Source organism: Strix uralensis, chromosome 1 (genome assembly GCF_047716275.1).
Source record: "Strix uralensis isolate ZFMK-TIS-50842 chromosome 1, bStrUra1, whole genome shotgun sequence".
In the NCBI taxonomy this organism is placed as follows: Eukaryota; Metazoa; Chordata; class Aves; order Strigiformes; family Strigidae; genus Strix; species Strix uralensis.
In genome coordinates this window covers 145,410,044-145,431,771 of record NC_133972.1, presented here as the reverse complement: position 1 = coordinate 145,431,771, position 21,728 = coordinate 145,410,044, and the positions used below count along the sequence as shown (strand labels likewise).

Sequence of the window (21,728 nt, the reverse complement as noted above, 5' to 3'; positions counted from 1 at the left end):
GGCTTGTGCAGGTTTTTAATTACGTTTTTTACACTGTTCAGCTACAAATTACATATGGGGGATAATAAGAAACATGACTAGCATAACTTTAAGGAAAGGAGGTACAGGGCCATGACAATTTTAAACACGCAGTTTCTCTGGAGCATTCTCCTGTGGGGTTCAACAGCCTTCAAGAGTAATATATGTTGCTGTGTTAGATGCTCCTACAGATTTCTCATTAAGGCTGCACAAGCAGTCTTAATTCCAATACACTTAAATGCTAGTGTTCAACTTTGCAAAAAGTGCTGTGGTTTAAAAAAACAACCCTGAAGTAGGGAACACCTAAGAAAATCCTTTTATAGGTGATACCAGCATATGCAGTGAGCAGCTTTCTGTGAAATACGAATACTTGTTTGCACATCGAGAGGCTGTGAATTCTGAGGATTTAGGGGCTGCACAATGTTTGCTGGACATATGCACTCCCTCCCCTAGGCAGTCATGACAGGAGGAATGCATACTCCCAGTATTTGGAACTACAGTCTGGAAGCGCACAGACGTCTGTTTGTAGAACTAAAGTAAAACTTTCTTCTCATTCTTGCTACTATTTTAGCAGGAACTTTCACCAGAAAAATATATTAACCTATGTTAGATAGCCAGCATGGAAAATATTTACAGATTTTCCAAACAACAGATTCTGATTATGCAACAGAAAAAGAGGGCCAAATAATGAAAAAATGGTAGGCAATCAAATATGCACAGTATTGCCAGTGGAAAATCTAACACTCTAGAACAAATTGACTATAAATACCTAGTGTTCCCTTTAATAGAGAAGGATATTGAAGTCTATAGGGGGAAGATGAAGGGCATAAATTGCTTAGACTAACAAACCAAACCAAACCTGTGCCAAGTCAGTAGTGAAAACCCACATCTGAGGGACAATCTAGAGCTTTAATTCTAGCCTCAGATCATGAAACTAGTTAAAAGATGTTTTTCTCCACTGTGGTAAAGTAATTCTTATTTTTCTATTAGAAGAGTATCAGACTGAAGTCTTCACTATGTCACAGTGCCAGGGTGGATGACATGTAGTGTTTCAGAGAGATTCTTCAAATTTCCTACACTCACACACTACAAAAATGTTTGCCATGCACAAAACTACTTCTACCAGCTTTGTGGCAGAGGCACCTCACTTCAGTGCCTTTTGTGCTGCAGAGAACAGAACCTGCACGAAGAGGAAGGCTATCCAGGTACCAAGTAAAGATCGTTGAGTGTTTAGAGAAGAGCAGCTGAGTTGCTTGCAGGAAGAAAGGAACAGACAGAACCCATGAACTACACAGTAGCTCCTTCAAGTAGTATTACCTCACTGGTTCCCTCATCTGATGTCCTGCCTTTCCTCTTCACTGACTTCCCTCCCCCCAAGTACAGCTGAATTATGAGGAATCCAAATAGGAAAAGAAGAAGTTACAATGCAGTATTAGGGAAATTCCCCGGAAGTCTTAAGTTAACTGTACACACACACACACAGAGGTATATATTTTTTTTTCCCCCTTTAAGAGCCATGCTTTCTTTCAGTCAGTCCTTTGAAACCAATTAATAGATCATATACATGTACAGAAGGCCAGTGGGTTTGGCTTTTTCCTTGCTTACTAACCCTTCCCCACAGGAAAAGCTATTGCAATTGTGAGACAGCTAAAATTATTGAAACAATAAAGCAACTACATTCTTGGGATGTGCTGTCTTTTTTATTATTATTTTGTTCACTTACTCACAGATTCACAAAATTCAGCAGTTGGTAGTGGGTCAACATGTCATTCATTAGTGCAAATTCATGAAGTTCAACTCTATGACATTTAGCCCTCTTAATTGTCTTTTAGGCAAGCCACACACACTTCTGTTGCCCAGCCTCTGATATTTGTTGGTTTGTTTCTTTTTTAAAGCTTCCTCCATTCTAACCAGTATGTGTCATAATTTAAGTGGATTTGCACCTGAAGTTAACTTGATGCTATAGTCACAAAAATGGTTTTGCAGAAGATATTTGGTGTAGTATGAAAAACCTTCGAAGTGGTGGAAACTCTTACAGACGGTTCATGTAAGATAGCAGTCTGTTGGGCCTGTTGCACTACCGGTGTTACCAAAGCTATGTACAGGTTAACAGCTCCACAGTAAGCTGTGCATATTGACTACAAAGCCTCCAGAGAATCCAATATGTAGAAAAATAAAATTCTGGCAGAATTCAGTTGCTGTATGGGAAAGATACATGAACAGATATAACTATTTTTTCCTGCATGTACACTTTTAACAGTGCAATATGATATGTTACAGAAGTGTTTTTAATCATATTCTAAGAAATCATTTTCATGTGTGTACAAAATTCTGTATAAGTGAAATGTAATGGAATTTACAGTTAATATTTAAAGCATAATACAAATGGTAATTTTAAACATGTTTTGACTCTATAATAAGGAAGCACGGTTTGCTAAAAGTAGCATTTAATATAATTCACATGAATAAGGTGTTAATTTTTTTTTTTTTTAAACACATCTTTGCAGTTCAGCAAATGCCCTCAATGCCAATAAAACTAATTTTAAAATGGCTTTATATTTTTGTGCACTTAGGACAAACTTGACCTACATAAAAGAATGACAGGTTTTAGACATACTTACTTAATTCAGGTACATGTGAATTTCTGTAAGAACTTAAGAGAAATGAGAGTATTTAATACTTAAGAACATTTTTACCTGTGCAAAGCTTATGTAACTTTCATTTTATTTGGGTTTACTAGATCAAGTAACTGAAACTGAACATGAATATAGAAAGCAGCAAAGTTCACATTACCTTTTGTATACCCTTACAGCTCAGTTTACATTAATATACTCTACAGAGTTGTGAAAAGGACATCACAGATTGAATAGGGAAGCAAACAACAACAACAACAAAAAGAAACCTGTAAGACACCAGACCAAGGAGAGAATGTGTAATATTTTCTCGTTTATTATTATTTTTTCTTTTAAATTACCTAACATCCTCATGGTAATAACCCAAGGTAATATGTAAACAAATTTCAATGCTGCTCAAATGAATTAAAATATTCTGTTCAGCTCCTACAATGTCAGAACAGTGGCACCAATTCCTTTCAACATTAAATCACATTCATCTTATTTTACATGACTCTTGTGCAAGTAGTAAAGGCTTTATTCATGACCTTGGCTACATCAGTAGAGGGGGATATATCAGCTATTTACGTATTTAAAAAAATTAAACTGACAGAACAACATATTCTGTCATCTCAAATACCAGCAGCATCTTTCTACATATTTAGGATACGTATGGCCTAAGCCTTTAACACCTTTTAGAACAGCCATGCAATGAAACAAACTTGGAGATGTTTCTTATGAGAGAACATAGAGCAGTTTAAACATTTTTCAGAATAATAAAGCCAAGATAAAGCAAATCCAGGCCCTTTTAAATGGCTGCAACTTTTCATACACTTAAAGCTCTATAAAACTAGAGCCTTTTAGTATATATATTTATACTTTTTATATATATTTTAAATAAGTCTCTTGTCTGCTTTCAAAATTTATGAGGGGTTTTTCTGGTCTTTTGGAAGGGCAATAAATAAAAGTAGAAAAGGCTGAACTGTTTTGCATATCTTTGTGGAAGAACGGAGAACAATTATACTTTTAGAGTTCCAGAAAGATCACTGTACAGAACAAAAAGCTTATATACAATTAAGTGTGCAATTTTAGTTGGCTGGGCCTTTTATTATGCAAGATCTCCTTTTTGACTAGAAGCCGCTTCTACTCTTGACCAAATCCCTCTGTTTCTTCAATGGCAAAGAGCAGCTTCTCTTTTAGTTGTTCATAGCTTTTATAGGGTGGCAAATCCAAACGATTAAAACTGAGCAGAAAAAAACAAAATTTTGTTAAGTTTATCTAAATCCCATCTAGAACACTACAGAACTCGACTGCTACAGTAGAAGTTAAAAAAGTTCTGATCTACCAATAAGAAATGAAATAGCAATCACTGCAATCTCACTTCCTTGACGTTTCTATGAGCAGTAAAACAAGACAGTTTGAGAGGAATACTTAAAGAAACTGTTACCACATCAGAGGAAGAACAGAACCTTTGAAGACTAAAGACAGCCCAAGATACAGAGAACTACAATACACAGAAAAGGAAATGTTCACCATGAAGTTTAATACCATCCTAATTTGATGCACCTCCAAATTCCACAAAGAGCATGAAAAACCTTGATTTTTCTTCCTTCCTACATGTGCCTGGATTTATTTCCCACTAAACTTTGCCCTAAAAGGCTTCTGCCAAAATTCTGTTCCGTTCTATGTCTTCCCTAAAAGTATCTTAGACAAAGGGGGATGTTTAACTCTTGCAATCATCACTTGAAAAAACAGCACCGGTGGAGAAAATGGTAAAACAGAGGATTCCCTGAAGTAGTTTAAAAGTATGATGAATATTATTGTCACACTGTTGCCAAAGGAAGGTGTGTCCATTTTGCACACAGTATATACAGGAAACTCATCTCTGTACCCGTTGCACCAGTTTGGCATAGGAATGCCAAGCCAAAAATAGTCTGAAGCCTGGCAGGAAAAAGTATCTGCATTATTGGCTAAGCATCCCTGTTTTGAATGTTTGCTGTGATTTCTTTCACGCTACTTTTTCTCATGACTATACATTTATCTTTTATAATGTTACCATATAATATCTAATAACTCTATATACCTAATACCAACATGACTTTTGTTCAGTTAATATTCTCTATTAAAATAAAGAATTGGGTAAACAGCTCTCAGTTCTATGCAAGAAGGACGGTATCATACTTCTGACAGATCTGATACTGATGAACCGTAGAGTACAGCAGCAAAATTTAAGAATAGGGCAACCATAAGTGTTCAATACTGGCATGTCAGATCAATCAAAGAAGCTGAAGATGGAGATAGAGAACTGATTCAAATTAGATTTCATTTGATTTGGTCAATGCAAGGTCAGAAGAGAGAACCTCTAAAGGTACAGAAAGTTTACATGTAACAACTCACCAAGTGTGACTTCTTGGTAACCAGGTTTCCTTACCAACTTTTTCAATGCAGAATTTCTGAGGACCATTACTTCCTAGAAAATAAGATTTATAAAGTGTAATCTGTTCCTTTTAAGTAGCACACGTAAAATATATGTGACATAAGACACAACTCAGATACGGCAAACAGAGCTCATCAGGTGCTACTCAATGCTATATGTATAGGAACGTTCTCATAGAAATGAGCTAATTTCCTAATAATTTATAAATGTATTCATGGAATTTCTGACATAAAAAGCCCTTCTAGATCCAAGTGGATGTACATGAAATTCCTTCTGTCTGTACACTTGCAGCATGGTGCATTTGCAAATGGAACAGTTACCAGTATAAAAGTTTTGGTGACCTTTTACTTACCCATAAGTTCAGCAAATCCACCCAGTGGTAATCTGCAAGTGCCAGTGACAAACTGCAGAAGTCGCATGCGAACCTCGTTGTCTGTTTCTTTTACAAACTAGGCACAGAAATTCAAATTACTTAATAAAAATCTTTAACATAGCTGGAGAAAAACAAAAACCCCACGAGATTGTGAAAGTCATCTAATTCCATTTAAAAAGACACCACCTTGACAACAGTTTACCTTTCCTGATTTCAGCAAAATTGTGTCAAGGGAGAAGACAGTGATTTCAAATTATATGCACTGTTGACTGTTACAATGTGAAGGCTGGGAACAGCAAATAGTAATCTTTATCCTACACTAAAACATAAATCAAGCCAATGCTTGATGAAGACTATCACCATTTTGATTAAACACAGCCATAGCCTAGCCACAAGCTCTGGTCAAGACTGAAGTATTCCTGGCATTTGGCAGCCTCAGTGACAGAAAACACCATCCATAGCAGCTGCATCACTTTGTAAGGAAATTCACTGGGTAAGGGAAAAGGAAGGAGAGAGAGCGGAGATGGAGAACATCTCAGTAAGAGGGGAGGCATTGATACAACTACAATTTTGACTCAGAAAAACCTGGATAACAAAATTAATATTTTTGTTCTATAAATGCTGAAATCATATCCAAGTTACTTGAACTTCTGGATAAGATTCTTTCAGTACCAAGCTTCTTAAAAAGAGACCATATCATCAGACCTTACGTTATTCTGACAATACAAATAAGCTAGAAAATACTTGATTTGCATCGTTTTCTTACAGGAACTTTGTCAAAAGCATCTCTACAACACAGGAACTGCCTAGCTATGACTTCTCTTTACGGAAATTCACAGAAACTGGGAGCCTGTAGGAGGTTTCTTTCTGAAAATAATTCTTAGCCAACTTCATTAAAATGTGAGTTATAATCAGTCAGTGCTTGACTGGCACAGTTAATATGACAACCGTCATAAATAATATGTGGCACTGCAGATGTACTACATATAAGAACATTTAGAAGGTAGATCACTGCTAAGAATACAAAAAACTCTATCACTGTATAATCAATAAGAAGGACCAGATATAGAAAAAGTATTCATGACCCAGCCATCCAAATGTAATGCGGGTATCTATCTGCCACTTCCCACACTCAAGTATGCTCCCTAAGAACCAGTAATCCTCCTTTCATTCTCTTGAAAACAAAAAAGAAAGGAAGCAGTGAGAACCTTCATTCAGATGGCATCCCTCTACTCCACGTCATTTGTGTTACAAACAAATCTAAAGAAGTCAGAAATTTTACTGATCAACATACCTGCCAGAACCATATAATCTGCTTGCTATTCCTTGTATAATGACGATAGACTGTGTTTCTCTGCCAGTCTGCTAAATCAACTTCTTGCATACCACAGAGCATAACCTAGAAAAGAGAATGATTACCTGACAATATACATGTCTATACACGTGAATTAAGAGTTAATTTTTTATCTTGTATGAGACACAGTAACAAAAATAGAAGTTCTTGCTCCCAAAAAAGGACTGGTTATTTTTTCATTTTACTCCACAGTTAGATTTTCTTTTATCCCAAGTTTACAGAACTCCTCCAAAGCTGTTTATGTATTTAAGTGGTTTAAAAGCCTGCATATGAGAAACTTAGTTTCTTCCAACTAGTAATTCAATAATAAAAGATACTACCTTTCCCATAAAAGGAAATTTTATATTAAAGAGGATATTACCTCTCCCTTTAAAACCTTGCCTCATATTCCAAGATGATGATTATTATTACTGCTACTGCTACTACTAGTAAAGATAAAACACACTGCAAAGTATATGTCTGCGTACTCATTACAAGAGGCAATGAAAGCTGAAAGTGCCAAACGCAAAGCCTAGAAAACTGAACAGTAAATAAGACAGATCAAAGTCCTTTCTTAGGAAAAACTCCCATTTAACTTAAGAAGCTTTCAGAACACTGCTCGTTATATACAGGGAACCTTGGCAGGTCTCACAGAAATAAATAAATATAGCACTACAGAGCCTTTTGTCCCTGCTCATAGGTCAGGCCGATTGATCAAGTAAACATGATGCATGCAAGCAATTCCTGTTACCAACCCTTGGGTTACATATTGAGGATCTGCAAAATTCAGTTTCAAACCTTGCCGGTTCATCCAACTTTCTGTTCATAAGTGTAATAACCTTAGAACCTATCCCTAGACTATGCATGTGAAACTAAGGGATCACTATACACCAGAATCAACTTCTGTGCCATCTGTAACAAGGTAATGCTACCCATCTACCACAGAGGAAAAAGTTTTCTATGACTAATAGATCCCTCTGTGATCTCATACTCTGATCCTTTCATAGAAACTTGCAAAACATATTTTAATACTGGGGATGGAATCTAAAATTCCCATCTGCTGAAGACCACAAAACACCAATTCAATAGATACTGGCTTTCACCATAATTTACCCTTACTGCTCCTGTTAAATTCTCCATGTTCCAGAAGCTATCAAATGCAGCATGCCACAGATGAGAGATACAAGCTGACCTATCCATTTAATTATCCCATATGTATTACCTTTGCAAAAGGTAAAAAAATGTTGAACGGAAAACCTCACCTCCAGCTCCTTTTCATCAAAATAGTGTAGCCACTGTAGAGGAACAACTTCATTAAAACCATCAAGAAAAGCTTTGGTTTGTTCTCTAACTCCCCGAGAAAATCGCCACTCAGCCATTAGCCTGGGATGAAAAAAACCATAAATTAAACATCACTTTGAACTCAACATGAAGAAGTTCAAACATGTATGACTCTGTGTGTGTTCCCATGAGGTAATGCTTCCTCCAATTTTACTTTCTTACACTGTATGATTCCTTAGACTATAAGGGACTTACTATATTATCACAAATTTCCAAACTCAGACAACAGTAAAAGTAGTAAGATGTACTTAATTACCATTTCAGTTTAAAAAAAAAATTATTATTATTAACCTTTCACTAATGAAAATTCAGCAGCCTTTTCATAAAAATAATGCTACTTGGGCATTATGATTTTGTTATGGCAAAATTTGCTTTAGTTTGAAAACTAATTTAGTTTGGGGGAGAGCAAAGAGAGGAATAGGAGAGATCAAAATGTACCAAGAGATTAAGTGTACCAAGATACCATTTCAATAATAGTCCCAATAATTACATAGTAATAGAAAAACAAAAAGAAAAAGAAAATCATATACTGTAAGCAGGATATGAGCAAGACTAGAGCAACAGAAGAAATATGGAACATTTTTTTCAACTTCTACACCTTCCTACCCAATATATTCTTCTTTGTTCTCCTCAGTTACCAAGATATTTGAACCTCCTGATTTCAGCTCATGTGAGGTTACTTTTCCCAAGAGTTCCATATCCACACAAAAGTACATTTCCAAGTTACACTCTTCGATGTTATTATCCCTGAATGAAAAGGAAAAAAGAAAAGTGTATGCATTCTATATAAACAAAAAAATCCATAAAACATCACACACACAAAAATAAATCTACAAACCTTATCCAGATTAGGGAGTTGTAAAATTCTGTATCAATAGATTCTAGGTCCTTAATAGTAAGTTTTTTGCTCAGCATTCGTTTGTAGAAAGGCAGAGAGAAACCAGTGTCAATAAATTTCCCATGAAACAATGCCTGTTGAACAGAAAAAAGTCTGTTTAGTGTTTATGGAACTACTGAATTATTGAAGAATTTCTGGACTTGAATTCTTTTTTATCCTTTCTCCTTCAAATAATAAAAAGCACCAAGTAGCAGTAGCAGCTTGGTATTTAAAAAGAACAAAACATTACATTAAATGGGAAGGAAAAAAAATGATTAATCAACAAAATTTATCCAAGCATATGTTATCATTACAATTTAGAAATTATTTGATTAAAAAAAAAAGCTTCTCATAAAAGGATGAAGTCTATGAAAAGAGAAAATTACTAAGTTTCCTCTTTATTAAGTGGATAGGTATATGCACCATGTGTTATTTGATCATACTTGATCACAGTATTTCATCCTACTTGAGTACTGCTGCCATCTTTTACTGTATACATACATCCTGCAAAATCATCCTTTACACAATACTACTGCAGCTCATAAAAAACAGTTTAAAAATGCAATCACAGACTGCTTTGGAAAGAGCTTTGGGAATCACATCCTTTATAAGTAACGGAACTGAGAAATGAGATTCTCCCTTCTACTGCAAAAATGAAATTGAAAAAAAAAAAACCCTAACATGGTCACACTTGTCCCACCACACATGCACCAAGGGTGTAAGCTAATTTCTACTACTGAACCACAGCATTACACACACACACGAGTGTTAACCTCTATATTGACTCAGCGCATCTGAGAACTCACAGAGCACAGCTATAACTATGAAAACATTTTTTTTCCCCTCATCCTTATCAGGGAAACTTTCTTCACTAAAATACCTCTTTAAAAAATCATCCTAAACATAGGCCAGTATGGCATTCATTGCTTGTCTTTCCTTATAGCTGAAATTCTATGAGCAGAAGAGCCAATGTAATGGCCCATTTCCTCTAGAAAAAGGCAAGGCTCTATCTTGTTTCCCAACTTCTAATTTCCCCCCTAAGGCCTACTTCAGTATGCATTTTCTTCTGCTTTAGGAGAGCTTAAAGAGATTCTCTTATAGGCCCTTATTTATTTATTTATTTTTAAACTAGTCTATACTTCTCATGGGAAAGCAAGCTGATAGAAATAGAAAAAATTAAATGTCAAGTGCAACATTGAGCCATACAATTTCCTGCTTTTTGCCAAAGTATCTTAAATCATCTCATTTAATGTCTATGATAATCAGCAAAATATAAAAGTTGCCTCAGCCAACCTCATTTAACAGCTTTTTGTTACAGAGTAAGATGTGTATTCTTTATGTTTAACCCCATTTCAGACAAAAACATCTGTGGTTATTTCAGTACTTAAAACAAAAAGAAGCCACAACTATTTTAAACTGTGAGGTCAGAAACTATAACTGCACTTAAAAAGCCTATCTAGACTCCTTAAAATGATTCCCACTTATATTATTATTACCTGAGCTATTTTAAGCCACTAGAGGGTATCCCAGGAAGTGCTGCAGAAAGTACCATTCATTATAAACCATGAATATATTCAAACCTTACAAGTGACCACATTAGGAACCATTATACACGTCTCTCTCCCCCCCATCCTTAAAGAGAATTTAAAATAAAAATACAAAAATATTTCTGGAAAGAAAAGTCTCTCTTTTAATTACATTAAACACTTAAAGTTCTCTTCTATGATCTGTACTTTTATGAAGTAGTTTTCCTAAAGTTAGTATTTCAATTATGGATTTGTCTTATGCACAAGATCAAAAATCACCGACTAAAAGAAACAGAATTTGGCTCTAGCACCTAATTGACCTTATCACGTCTTCCTGCTAAATGGCATTACAGCTTGCTGAGGGTTCTAAAAGAAAGAAAAACATTGGCAGCCTATTAAAAGTGTTAACCCAATGAAATAAATTTTCATGACAGCATAGAAAAGAGGAATTTGGCTGTAAAATCCTTGAAATCAGAGATGTTATCATCAAAACCGAACAAACTTGTTTCTCAAGAAGCATCTATAAGAGCAAAACCAAGAAAGCCCCCAAACCTAACCTATTTTAAGTCGAAAGCATTCTTCCATTTATGTTACACTTTGCTTGCATTTATTCTAATTTCAGACAAAAAGCCTGAACAACAGGAGAAGACATCAGTCCCTACAATCTGAAAATGCATTTTTATCTACTCTTTTTGGATTCAGTATTCACCATGTTCAGGGATGTTGCTGAGGGCTATCTGTAGACATCATGATGATTTTGTGGAAAGATGACCGTATCACTACATGGAAGGAAAGAAATGTGACAGAGTCTACTATAGAAAACTGACTCAGTGATACCAGAAGAAGAAATGATACAACATGCCTCATCAGCTTTTAGTCTAAGAGAAACCCGATGGCAGAGAATCAGCTCCCTGCCAGCTTCTGCTGTCCTCAGTATCTGACCTTTGTATGCAGGTACGTACATTTAAATTAAGGCTCAGTGTACTCCGCAAAACATTCCTAACTCATTTTTTTCAAATACAGTCAAATACAAGTCTAACTGAGGAACCTTTTTCTGAAAATGCTAGTCACATTTTTCAGAGCATCAGTATTCAGACACTCAATCAAACAGCAGTTTGCATGAAGTACACACATCCAATTGATAAAAATAAAATATTATATTGAATGTCATATTATCTTTCATCACTATCCCAGGAAACTTGAGTAAGATACTTAACTCTCAGGGAATACTTTGGCTCAATAACCTTACATGCCTTAATCTTCCACTTCTAAGAGATTAATATAACCTTTAATAACTGTAAAAACAAATACTGTTCAGGAATAAACGTATAGCTACAGCAAATAATAAAACCTTAAAAATCTAACCTACCATGGCAATAAAGCGCCCAATGAAACAGAAATATGAAAGATGGTCAGGATTGATTGTTGATGCTGGATTTATCTGCAGGCAATAGTTGCTCTTGCCAGCATATTCAAATAGGCAGTACATAGGGTTCAGTACTTCATGGGAAAGCAAGAAAAACCATTCTCTAAGGAAAAAAAACATGTATACACATAAAAACCATCAAATACAGATGTTTATCACCATTCCCCTTAGGTAACTAGCAAAATGGTCAAAATATACGCAAACTTAGAAAAATAATATAAACAGTGTTGTATTAAAATCACAGAATAAAATATGGCATTATATACTTCTTAAATATAAAAAAATCCATTATTAAAAACGAAAATGTTAGAAAGTCATGGTTTCCAAAGTTTAGAAATGATTGTTAAGATTGTCACCTCGAACACAATCTCATAGCACAGGTTTTAGCTGCGTATTAGTAAGATTTTTGCCTACAGAGTCCTTGCCTCAACCAGTACACAGTATTTATCCTTCTCATGCCTGCTTTACTGCATACAATTCAAATCTTTAGTCAAAAAAATTACAGATTATTCCATGGGCAGTTCTTATTATAAACAACCTAGGTAAAACAAAAGAAAAAAAACCAAACCACAGCACATCTTATTTGCTTTCCCAATCTGACAGCAGAACACACACTGAATTACTGTGGTTTAACGAATTACCAGGCATCAGTTAAGCCCACAGGACACGACAATGTGAAAATATCTATTTGTTGAAGTTTAACTAATACATGTTATTCACCACTTCCATAGGTTCCAACTCAGATGACCTCAAATAATACTAGAATCTGGTATTTCAGTGTTAGGATAGCTGATTTTTAGAATATTTGTTGCTTTATAGTATTTGTATATAATCAGAGACCTCAGAAGCAGTCATATATACTCAAAAGTTTTTGTATCAGGCCCTAAATGCTTGGAACTGAACAACCAGGCTTAGGGGAAAGCCACAAAAAAAAAAAAAAAAGGTAAAAGTCTATCCTATAACAACTGCAGGGGCTGAATTCCATCCTGGCTGCCTTTCAGCTGTCACATTTCAGAGTCATCTTTTCTATCCCTATATTTACCTGAGATCAGGGAATAGAAATCAGAGGTTTGCTGGCATGTTTCTCGTAACATTTCTATGAAATTCAAGTCATGGATCATGATTCGCTCCAGTACGCTTCCAACCCAAAGGCCAAGTAGAAAGCGCAAACAGAGAAAGGCAGCCAGGATATGATAACCCTGACAGTTTATTTTTTAATAAGCATGAGATTGTTGTACAGCATTCTATGCAAGTTTTATACTGAGACAATTATATTAACTGCATAGAAGCTTCAAATTTAACAGGCACTTAGATTAGGTCAATGCCAGGTAACAAGGGAGAAATCAAAGAAATCAGTCATCAGCAAGAAGTTTGCAAAAGCAATGAATTTTTCACATCAACAGCTAAAACTAGCCACAGGACATAGTGTCAGATTGGTCCTGCTAAACACAAGGTAAAAATCTGGAGGGAACACTGAGTTTAGCCTGATGAAAGACAGGTGATAAATCAAGTGCATCAGCTTTCTATATTTGTGTTAATGCAATATTATATTAGCAAGTCAGTACATGAACATTTATTTACTCAGTGTCACTTAAGAATTCTCAGCTCAAGTTACAATGAGATCCTTGCTGCTTCTCAATTTCACATACAAAACCCTGGGTAAGGCTTATTCCTAAAACTATGAAATTATGCTACTTACATATTATTTATTTATTTATTCTGCTACTTTCTGTGACTTACACTCTTCAGTTAAATTACTGTAACATCACTTCTTGGGAATACTTTGTTTCTCTGGAACACATTACTTGACCATTCCTGGTTCCCATCCTATGCCTAGGGCCATCATGATAGGGACACCAACCAAATGAAACCCAGGCAAAGCAAAAATTGGATTCCTCCTGAGGTCACCCCCTAAAAAGCCTATCCGATACTGTAATTCAGAAGCATAACTACTCACATATCCAAAGCAGCTCAACCTTCAGAGGCAAGCTTCCTTACTGAGAAATACTACACATTTTCACTGAATTTCATTTTAACACAGTAAGCTACATAAAACCAGAACAAAACCAAAACAGAACACCTTTACATTAACAAAAAAAAAAAAAAAAAACAAAAAACAACCAACAAGAAAAATTCTGCCACCTATGACTACTTCTAATTCCCTGGATCTGCAGTAGTACTGAAATTTTCATCCTAATAGTAGCATTTCAGTCAAATCACGGGCAGCAATAGTCAGTTACTGCCCATGATTGGATGTCTTCTATATGGTCAACAGATGAAACAAACTTTGTCTACGGTTCTCCTGTTACCAGATTTTCCCTCTGAGCTCCACTTCAGATTCTAGAAAAACTTGTAGTCTAGCTCTTTCACATTCCTGCACAGCCTACACAGTCTGTTCATCTGCTGTTACTTCATGCCTGCACTGCTCTCCTCTTGTTTATGTCCTTTCTGTTATATTAGCCCCAATCTGGTGTTCACTTGTTTTTTTCCAAGTAAGCAAAACACCTTATTCTACCACAGCCCCCACTTCCAGGAAAGTGATAGAAAGTTTCTGAAATAACTCAGTCTAGAACAATTAACTGGCATTAAAAAATTTCAATCTTTGTCAGAGAACTCAACATCTGAGGCCACAGTTTTACTAATGGAAGGTTATAACCCACAACAATAGCCAGTGCTGCTAGTTCCACCTCCTTAATACATTAAGGGGAACTAAAAAGGTAACCAGGGTCAGACTACAAAAGCAATCAGCTTCTTTGCCAAGAGCATAACATTAGAAATCAAGGTTAGAGTGCTATTAAAAAAAATAAAAACTATTTTGAACAAATTTTCTTTTACCTTGCCAAGCCACCATAATCCAATCCTTCTTCTCCTCTGAATATAACATATAATCTTCTCCTCAAATCATAGGGTTTTAATGCCATAATCTATAAAAAACCCCAAAAATTGTAATAAATTATAAATTATGCATTGTCAATACAATTCTTGTTGTCAATTCTTATTCAGATTTTATTTAATTGATACAGAAATGCCATATATGTCAAATGTCTACACAGATTTGACAAGCAATTAGACCATCTCATGGAACATGCAATCAGTGAACTGCACACAAAAATACTAATTCAGACTTAAAATCCTTGAGCAGCAGACTGCTAGCAAGTGGGAAAGCGTATCTGGAAAGTATCACTATATGGTTACCCTGTTCTGATACTCTTCCTGAGGCATTCACTATCATTAAAGGAAAATAAGCAAAAAGGCATTTCATCTCATATATTACAGATTTCTGGGTTTAGGCAAATCACTTTAAACAGTAATTTACTCTAATTCAAAGTAAGTGTAATATACTTTCATTAATAATATACTTTTTACTTATAGAGAATCCCTCCCAAGAAGTTTTGATGTGGTGACAGGAGCAAGAATTTTCATTGTCACAGAAAAAGAAGGAAGGAATGTACACTGGCTGCAGACTCGAGAGCTCAAGAACTGTAAGCTTCAATTACACAGATTTAACTTCTGAAGGACAAAGGAGGACGCCACTTTTAGCTGGAGAAAACAACATTTTGTAATGTATATAACCACACAGAAGTATCAGAAAAGCAAATCCAACGTGGTTGATAACAGTATGCGATGTGGTTAAGCTATGGAACTCTTTACCACAGAACACTGTAGACGCAAAAAGTTCACAAGAGGAGCAGAGACAAGCTCACAGAAGAGGAGTCCCTTGAGGATTAACAAAATACCCAGAAACCACATCAAGCTCAAGAAGCATTTCAATTGTAAACGGTTGAGAGCTGAAAGATCATTTGGTACAAGTATTATATACATTACTTCTGTTTTTACAGTCTTCCCTAAGAATCCCCCTTTGGCTAATACCAGAGCAAAATTACTGTGCCTGAAGGACCATTAGTCTGAACTGGCTACAACCATTTTTGTTCTTATGCTTTGTCTTGATAAACAAACACAACAATCTTTGCAGTCTTACTTGCTGGAAGGAATCTTCAAACAAAGTCTGTCTGGATACATTGATTTTCACATGACTTGGCAGTGCATTGGACTGTAATCATAAGGCAGTAACGTTAAAAGGCAGCACATATAAATGTAAATTCAAATAGTTTCAAAAAGTAGTTACTTAATCATTACCTGACACAAGTAACGGAAATGGGCAAGTTTCCACCTAAAGCTACGCTCATAAGCAATCTGTGGCCCTTTATTTCTGTAAGGAAATATATTTGAGATACATTAACCATACAGACATCAAACAGTACTTTCAATGCTAAACAACAACATGTAGATATCAAAACTACACAAAAATTGTTACCATAAGAAACAAAATGCAGTTGATGGTTTGGTCAGTCGGTCTTCCTTCCATGCCCCCTACCCTTTGGGTTTTTTTTTTAAGATGCTAGTCATTTTATCAAATTTGAGAGAAAGGTAGAGATTAGAGGATTTCAAATCCCTATCAATCTTGTAAAATTTACAAGCCAGCTAAAGGACAGACATCTAATTTATTGTCTTCACTGAGAGAAAGACTGCTAAATTAGGCTTCATAAATTCAGCTGCTTGTGGAACTATGAAGGAATTTCTACTACAATACTCTTTGAATGAAAGGCCATCAACAAGTCATCAGAAGTAAACCTTACCCTACATAAAAGACATTAAGACAGCCACCATAGGTTGGGTAAATACTTCTGACTAAACTATTTTTTAAAAGATTTGCATGTAAAATTTTTTTGAAAGTATTTAGAACTACTTTGTTTAGACATTAATGTTGCTAGGGGGTGTATAAGTATAAGCAATACTCATTACAATCATTTGCTGTTTCTTTAAAAGTTTAACTATTAGTTACCATTAGTCCAATATTCAAGTTTACCTCACTTCCCCTCTTTATTTATAAAACAATTACTATCTTGGTATTTGAAAAGTGTATAAAAACCACTGAACCTTAGAGCAGTATGGCAAAGCGTGTCATAGATAAACTAACAATTAAAGCTTTCAAATACATTAAATTTACAGGACAACAATTTGTTCACAATTCAGTGCTCAATTCCAGCTAAAAGTATAGATTATTTTCCAGTATGAGAAGACTACATTATTAAACTATAACAAGTTAAAATGTTTAAAAAAATATATTTAATTTCTCACTTACACAGAAGATTTCCCAGTACGAGGATCATTGAAGGTGGTGGTTCTTGTATTATGGTCAACAAAGTATCTGACACCTTCTCTGGTATACCTGATTTCCCAGCCCTCTGGAAGAGGGTCCTCATTTTGTAAGCTGCAGAAGAAATTGCAGACAGTATTTTTCACCCCCATATCACGACATATAAGAATTAAGCAAGATCTTTTTATCTGCACAGTCAATATACACACCTACCCTTGAGTTCGAGGGTCTTCCCACTGTGTTGTCTTTGTGTTATGATTTACAAAATACACCCTATCGTTCGAATCCACTCTCCTTTCTAAGGAAAAAAAAGAAAAAAACCCACTATACAATAATTGCATTCCAAATTTCTGTAACTGTCACTTCCTGAAATCAACAGCTAATTAACTTACCCCAACCTGGTGGTAAAGGCCCAAGTGGATCATTTTCTGCTGACAACATCGAAGCCTATTTAAAAAGAAGTTAGGCCAAATATTATTCATATTTTTTTCCTTAATGTGTTTTAAGATTACCACTAGTTCCGAAGACTACCCATTCTGAAAAAACATCATGCCATTTTTAATCTGTTTTTGTGAAGAAACATAGATTATATGATAATAAGATACGATTTGCGCACTTGCCTCCACTGTTTCCAACTCAATGTACCCTCCCTTTTGCTTCCTACAGCCAGTGGTCTAAAAGAGGTACAGTTCATAGAAGTTTTGCGGAAGCATGTATAAGCAGATAAGCACAATGTTCTTGCTTAAGAACATGCTTTACCATAATAAACATTTCCAAGCACAGTGATTACTGCCAACATAGGGTTTTTTGCTTCCTCAATGTCTTCCCTAGATGTTTGGCTATTTTTAGACTTTGTCACTCTTTGCAAATGCAGCTGAATTCATTAAAATATGAGGATGGTTAAAATTATACCAACATACAATAAGGTTAAAAGTAAAAAACCGGATTAAATTATTATGTAAAACCATGCTAAGCTCATAATATACTGTAACCTTGCAGAAGTCCCCTGGTAGCTCTCAAGAATACAAAGCATGGAAAAAATAAAATGTAAAAGGCAGAAATTCCCCAGACTGCAGCATCCATGCTCTGATTTTCTGGACACTAAAATTCTTTTTTTTTTTTTGTGCAGAATGGAATTTTGATATATGGGAACCAATCTACATTTTCCAAAGAGTATCTTAAAGATCACCTTGCTACTAATACTGCTTTATATAGCATTTGCAATCCAAAAATCTCAAATCCACTTAAGAGCTTACAACAGCAAATTCAGGCAAAAAAAAGCTATAATACTTTTCCTGTGAAAAAGAAACAAATCAAGGATGAGAAGAAAATGCAATAGTTACACTCAGAATCAAGCTCCCCCTTTGTTCCAGCCACCAGTTACTAGATGTGAACAGAGAATTACCATTATCTCAGCAGCAAATGCAGTTAGCCTTTTCTGCTTTTGGAAACTATACAGTCACAATGACCCTGTAACCAAAGACTTCTCTGTGGTGAGTATAAAAAGAATAGCGTACAACAGAAAATGCTGTCTGCTAAAGAACTGAATGGTGGCATGACTCAGAGATTTCCGATCTTCTTAATGGGTCCAAGGATTTGTGTGTGACTGCTGGCTAATGTATACTTAACAGAACACTAGGCAGTAGCATGGGGTGAGACAGGTTCAATACCAAAAGGAGTACAGTATATTAACCCAGGTAAAAATAAAAGCAACTAAAATAATTATATCCTATTTACTTTTCCTCCTTCACTAGTTTAGCTTTGACCATTCAAGGTAATTTAAAAATTCTCTTACTCATTAAAAGTATTCATTCACTTTTTCCCAAAGAATAAGTTACAATCTCATTTATAAACTGCTATATAGGCAGAGTCCTGGTATGTTACTAGAGGAAGAAAAGTTAGCTGTAGTTTGACCTTAACAATTCTACAAGTATACAGCAGCACTAAAGTAAAAAAAAAAAAAACAACAAAAAAACCCCAAAAACCAAACAACCGAGTTCTTATTATGTAAGTGATACACTCCTTAGAAAACAGAATTCTGAAGAGATGCGAACAGTTATCTCTTCTCTTCCTTCAAGTATATTCTGTCTCACAAACAAATCCTAATTTAACGATTCTAAGGTTAGATGGTACATTTTAAGAAATGAGTCTGTGGTTTCCAGTAAGTTATCATTAAATGAAGAAAGGAATATAATTTAATTTAAAAAAAAAAAATGTTCCCTGAGAGAATAAATCTAGCTCAAAACAAAATAGATCTTCAGATCAGGAAAAGTAAGAGTTTTCTTAGATGTTTAAGCAACTGATCAAAGTAGTACGTAAGTACGTAAAGTTGCTCAGAGAGAGTTCCTGGCTTGATATGTTTCAGCTGTGATTCTTGGATTTGCATTAAAAGTTACCAATGTGTACAAACACCTGAAGGGAGGGTGCAAAAAGGATGGACCGAGGCTCTTTTCAGTGGTGTCCAGTGACAGGAGAAGAGGCAATGGGCACACACAGAAACATAGGAGGTTCCCCCTGAACATCAGGAAACACTTTTCTGCTGTGAGGGTGACGGAGCACTGGCACAGGTTACCCCCAGGGAGCCTGTGGAGTCTCCCTCCTTGGAGATACTTAAAAGTCACCCGGACACAGTCCTGGGCAACTGGCTCTAGGTGGCGGGGGCGGATGGACCAGATGACCTCCAGCAGTCCCTTTCCCATCTCAGCCATTCTATCTTTCTCTAATTGCATAAGATAAACTGACTTTCATAAACAGCTTCAGGAGTTAAGAAATTATTGATGCATGTTTCTGCTATTGCTAGTGATGAGATATAATGTCTAATTAGATAACGAGAGGCTGAGAACTGTTAAATGTAAGAATACTGCAGCCTCCTTTACTTCAGAAGGGTACCTGAATAAAGTCCGTCAAATTCAGAGCAAAGTTAGGTCCAATGAAGCTGTTTCAGACTTGTACTTCAGTGACGACTTCTTTTAAAACACCTGCTACATATCACTTAAAGTCTCTGAGATTGGATCTTTTTTTAAGACACTAAGTACAATACTTAAAATGGACTCTTTAGAGTGACGCTGACATGCAGGCACCATCATTCCTATGAAAAAGCAACCATCCTATTTATCCAGTCACAGATGGAAAAATGTGTCTCAAGAAATACCTTCTCTGAAGCTACTCATGATATTTTCTTCAGGCAGAAGTAAGTGAGCAACTATCTGAGAGAAACAAAAAAAACATGCAGGAAATTCCAGAGCTAAACCAAGTGCGTAAGCGTCAAAATGAGCTCAAAGTATAAGAATTGCCACCTGTACTAATGAATGACTCCTAATCACTAAAACAATTTTGAAGGTCATTTAATGTTCAAAATGCCCATGACTCAGCTTTTATGTTTCTTTTCAGTTAAGGGACTGCTTTAGTTTTACCTCTCACTACTGTCATTAAAAGTCTTAAGTATCATGCAGTACACAAAGCTCAAGTTAGGGAACAGACTTTTGCCTTTAAGGATGATTTTTGTTAACATTTTTCAGCAGAAACAGAATCTGAATTACTGATGCCAAACGTCTCATAACACATATGGTTGAATAGTTATAAAATCACTTTAGAAAAAGTTAAAGAACAAAAAGTATACCTATACCTCTACTTATTCTAAATTTTATGTAAAAGTTACCGAATAGAGGTATCGTTGGTTAAATTGCTGCATAGCTCCCTGCAGTTGATTCCGTTGAGATTGCCATTGCTCAAAGTTCCTGACTGATTCCATTGTTGGTCGCTGCCACGTTGTTGTTCTGGTGTTGTGGTCCACATAGTAAACTCTCCCACGATCATCAACTCTTCTTTCCCAGCTTTCAAGAAACACAAATGTTAACAGCTAAATTTTTCAGTAATATTACATAACTGATTTTCTCTTTATGCTAAATTCGGAGACAGTACTTGAATGAAGTACTGGAGTCACAGGCATGATTTTAATTTCTAAAGTACACCCCAACTTTATTGGTAGAAGGACAACCACATTGAGCAAACATAGACTTCAACAGCATGCTCAGCTCTCTGTAACCTCATTTTTAACTTTGTAAATTCCTGTGACCACAAGCAATGTTAGCAGGTTTCACCAAAAACCCTTTGCCTGGAAATACAAGGTTTGGAACCAGGGCACTACACCTAGTGGTGCCACCTAAATAAAGGTGATCAAATGTGCATTACTTAATGCATAAGTTTTAAAGGAACAACAAAATCATTTAGTAGCTGTATTTGAACAAGTGCTCAGAACAAGTGACATACACAGTACCAACATTTCTATAACAATAGCTACAATCAATATATTCTAAATTAATCAAAAGCTAGAATTTCTTAATATATGATGTATAAATACAGTTTCAATGAGCTGCTTATAAAAGCCAAACAAATAAAAAAATAGTACCTTTATCATGCTTAAATCAAAAAAGTCTACATTACCCAGGAGGTAAGGGCTGTGGTCTTTCCCATGTTGTAGTTCGTGTGTTGTGATCAACATAATAGGTTCTACCATGAGGATCCTTTCTTTGCTCCCACCTTGAAAACAAAAAGACTTTCATGTAAGTCAAGGTGAAAATGCTACCTCAGCACTTATTTCCCACTAAGCCAAAAAAGTACCTTGGTA

At 35.6% G+C, this 21,728-nt stretch overlaps 1 protein-coding gene and 1 long non-coding RNA gene across 4 annotated transcripts in view; one reads left to right on the top strand and one right to left on the bottom strand.

The window, feature by feature from the left end:
• Positions 1–2,944: 2,944 nt before the first annotated feature.
• WWP1 (WW domain containing E3 ubiquitin protein ligase 1) overlaps positions 2,945–21,728 on the bottom strand; it is a 66,474-nt gene continuing 47,690 nt past the window's right edge. For all 3 annotated transcript variants that reach the window (XM_074884007.1, XM_074884023.1, XM_074884015.1), the window contains exons 9-24: positions 21,545–21,640; positions 20,760–20,934; positions 17,494–17,548; positions 17,315–17,399; positions 17,087–17,215; positions 16,081–16,153; positions 15,923–15,994; positions 14,779–14,867; positions 11,887–12,046; positions 8,953–9,086; positions 8,721–8,861; positions 8,036–8,156; positions 6,735–6,839; positions 5,420–5,516; positions 5,028–5,100; positions 2,945–3,873 (exon numbers count right to left, since the gene is read on the bottom strand). In XM_074884007.1, the coding sequence (XP_074740108.1) occupies positions 3,774–3,873; positions 5,028–5,100; positions 5,420–5,516; positions 6,735–6,839; positions 8,036–8,156; positions 8,721–8,861; positions 8,953–9,086; positions 11,887–12,046; positions 14,779–14,867; positions 15,923–15,994; positions 16,081–16,153; positions 17,087–17,215; positions 17,315–17,399; positions 17,494–17,548; positions 20,760–20,934; positions 21,545–21,640 (1,705 nt within the window). In that variant the 3' untranslated portion in view covers positions 2,945–3,773. The remainder of the gene's footprint in view (positions 3,874–5,027; positions 5,101–5,419; positions 5,517–6,734; positions 6,840–8,035; positions 8,157–8,720; positions 8,862–8,952; positions 9,087–11,886; positions 12,047–14,778; positions 14,868–15,922; positions 15,995–16,080; positions 16,154–17,086; positions 17,216–17,314; positions 17,400–17,493; positions 17,549–20,759; positions 20,935–21,544; positions 21,641–21,728) is intronic.
• Positions 10,788–15,961, top strand: LOC141949906 (uncharacterized). Its single transcript, XR_012630883.1, has 2 exons — positions 10,788–11,471; positions 15,316–15,961. It is a non-coding gene; the product is annotated as an uncharacterized LOC141949906 (long non-coding RNA).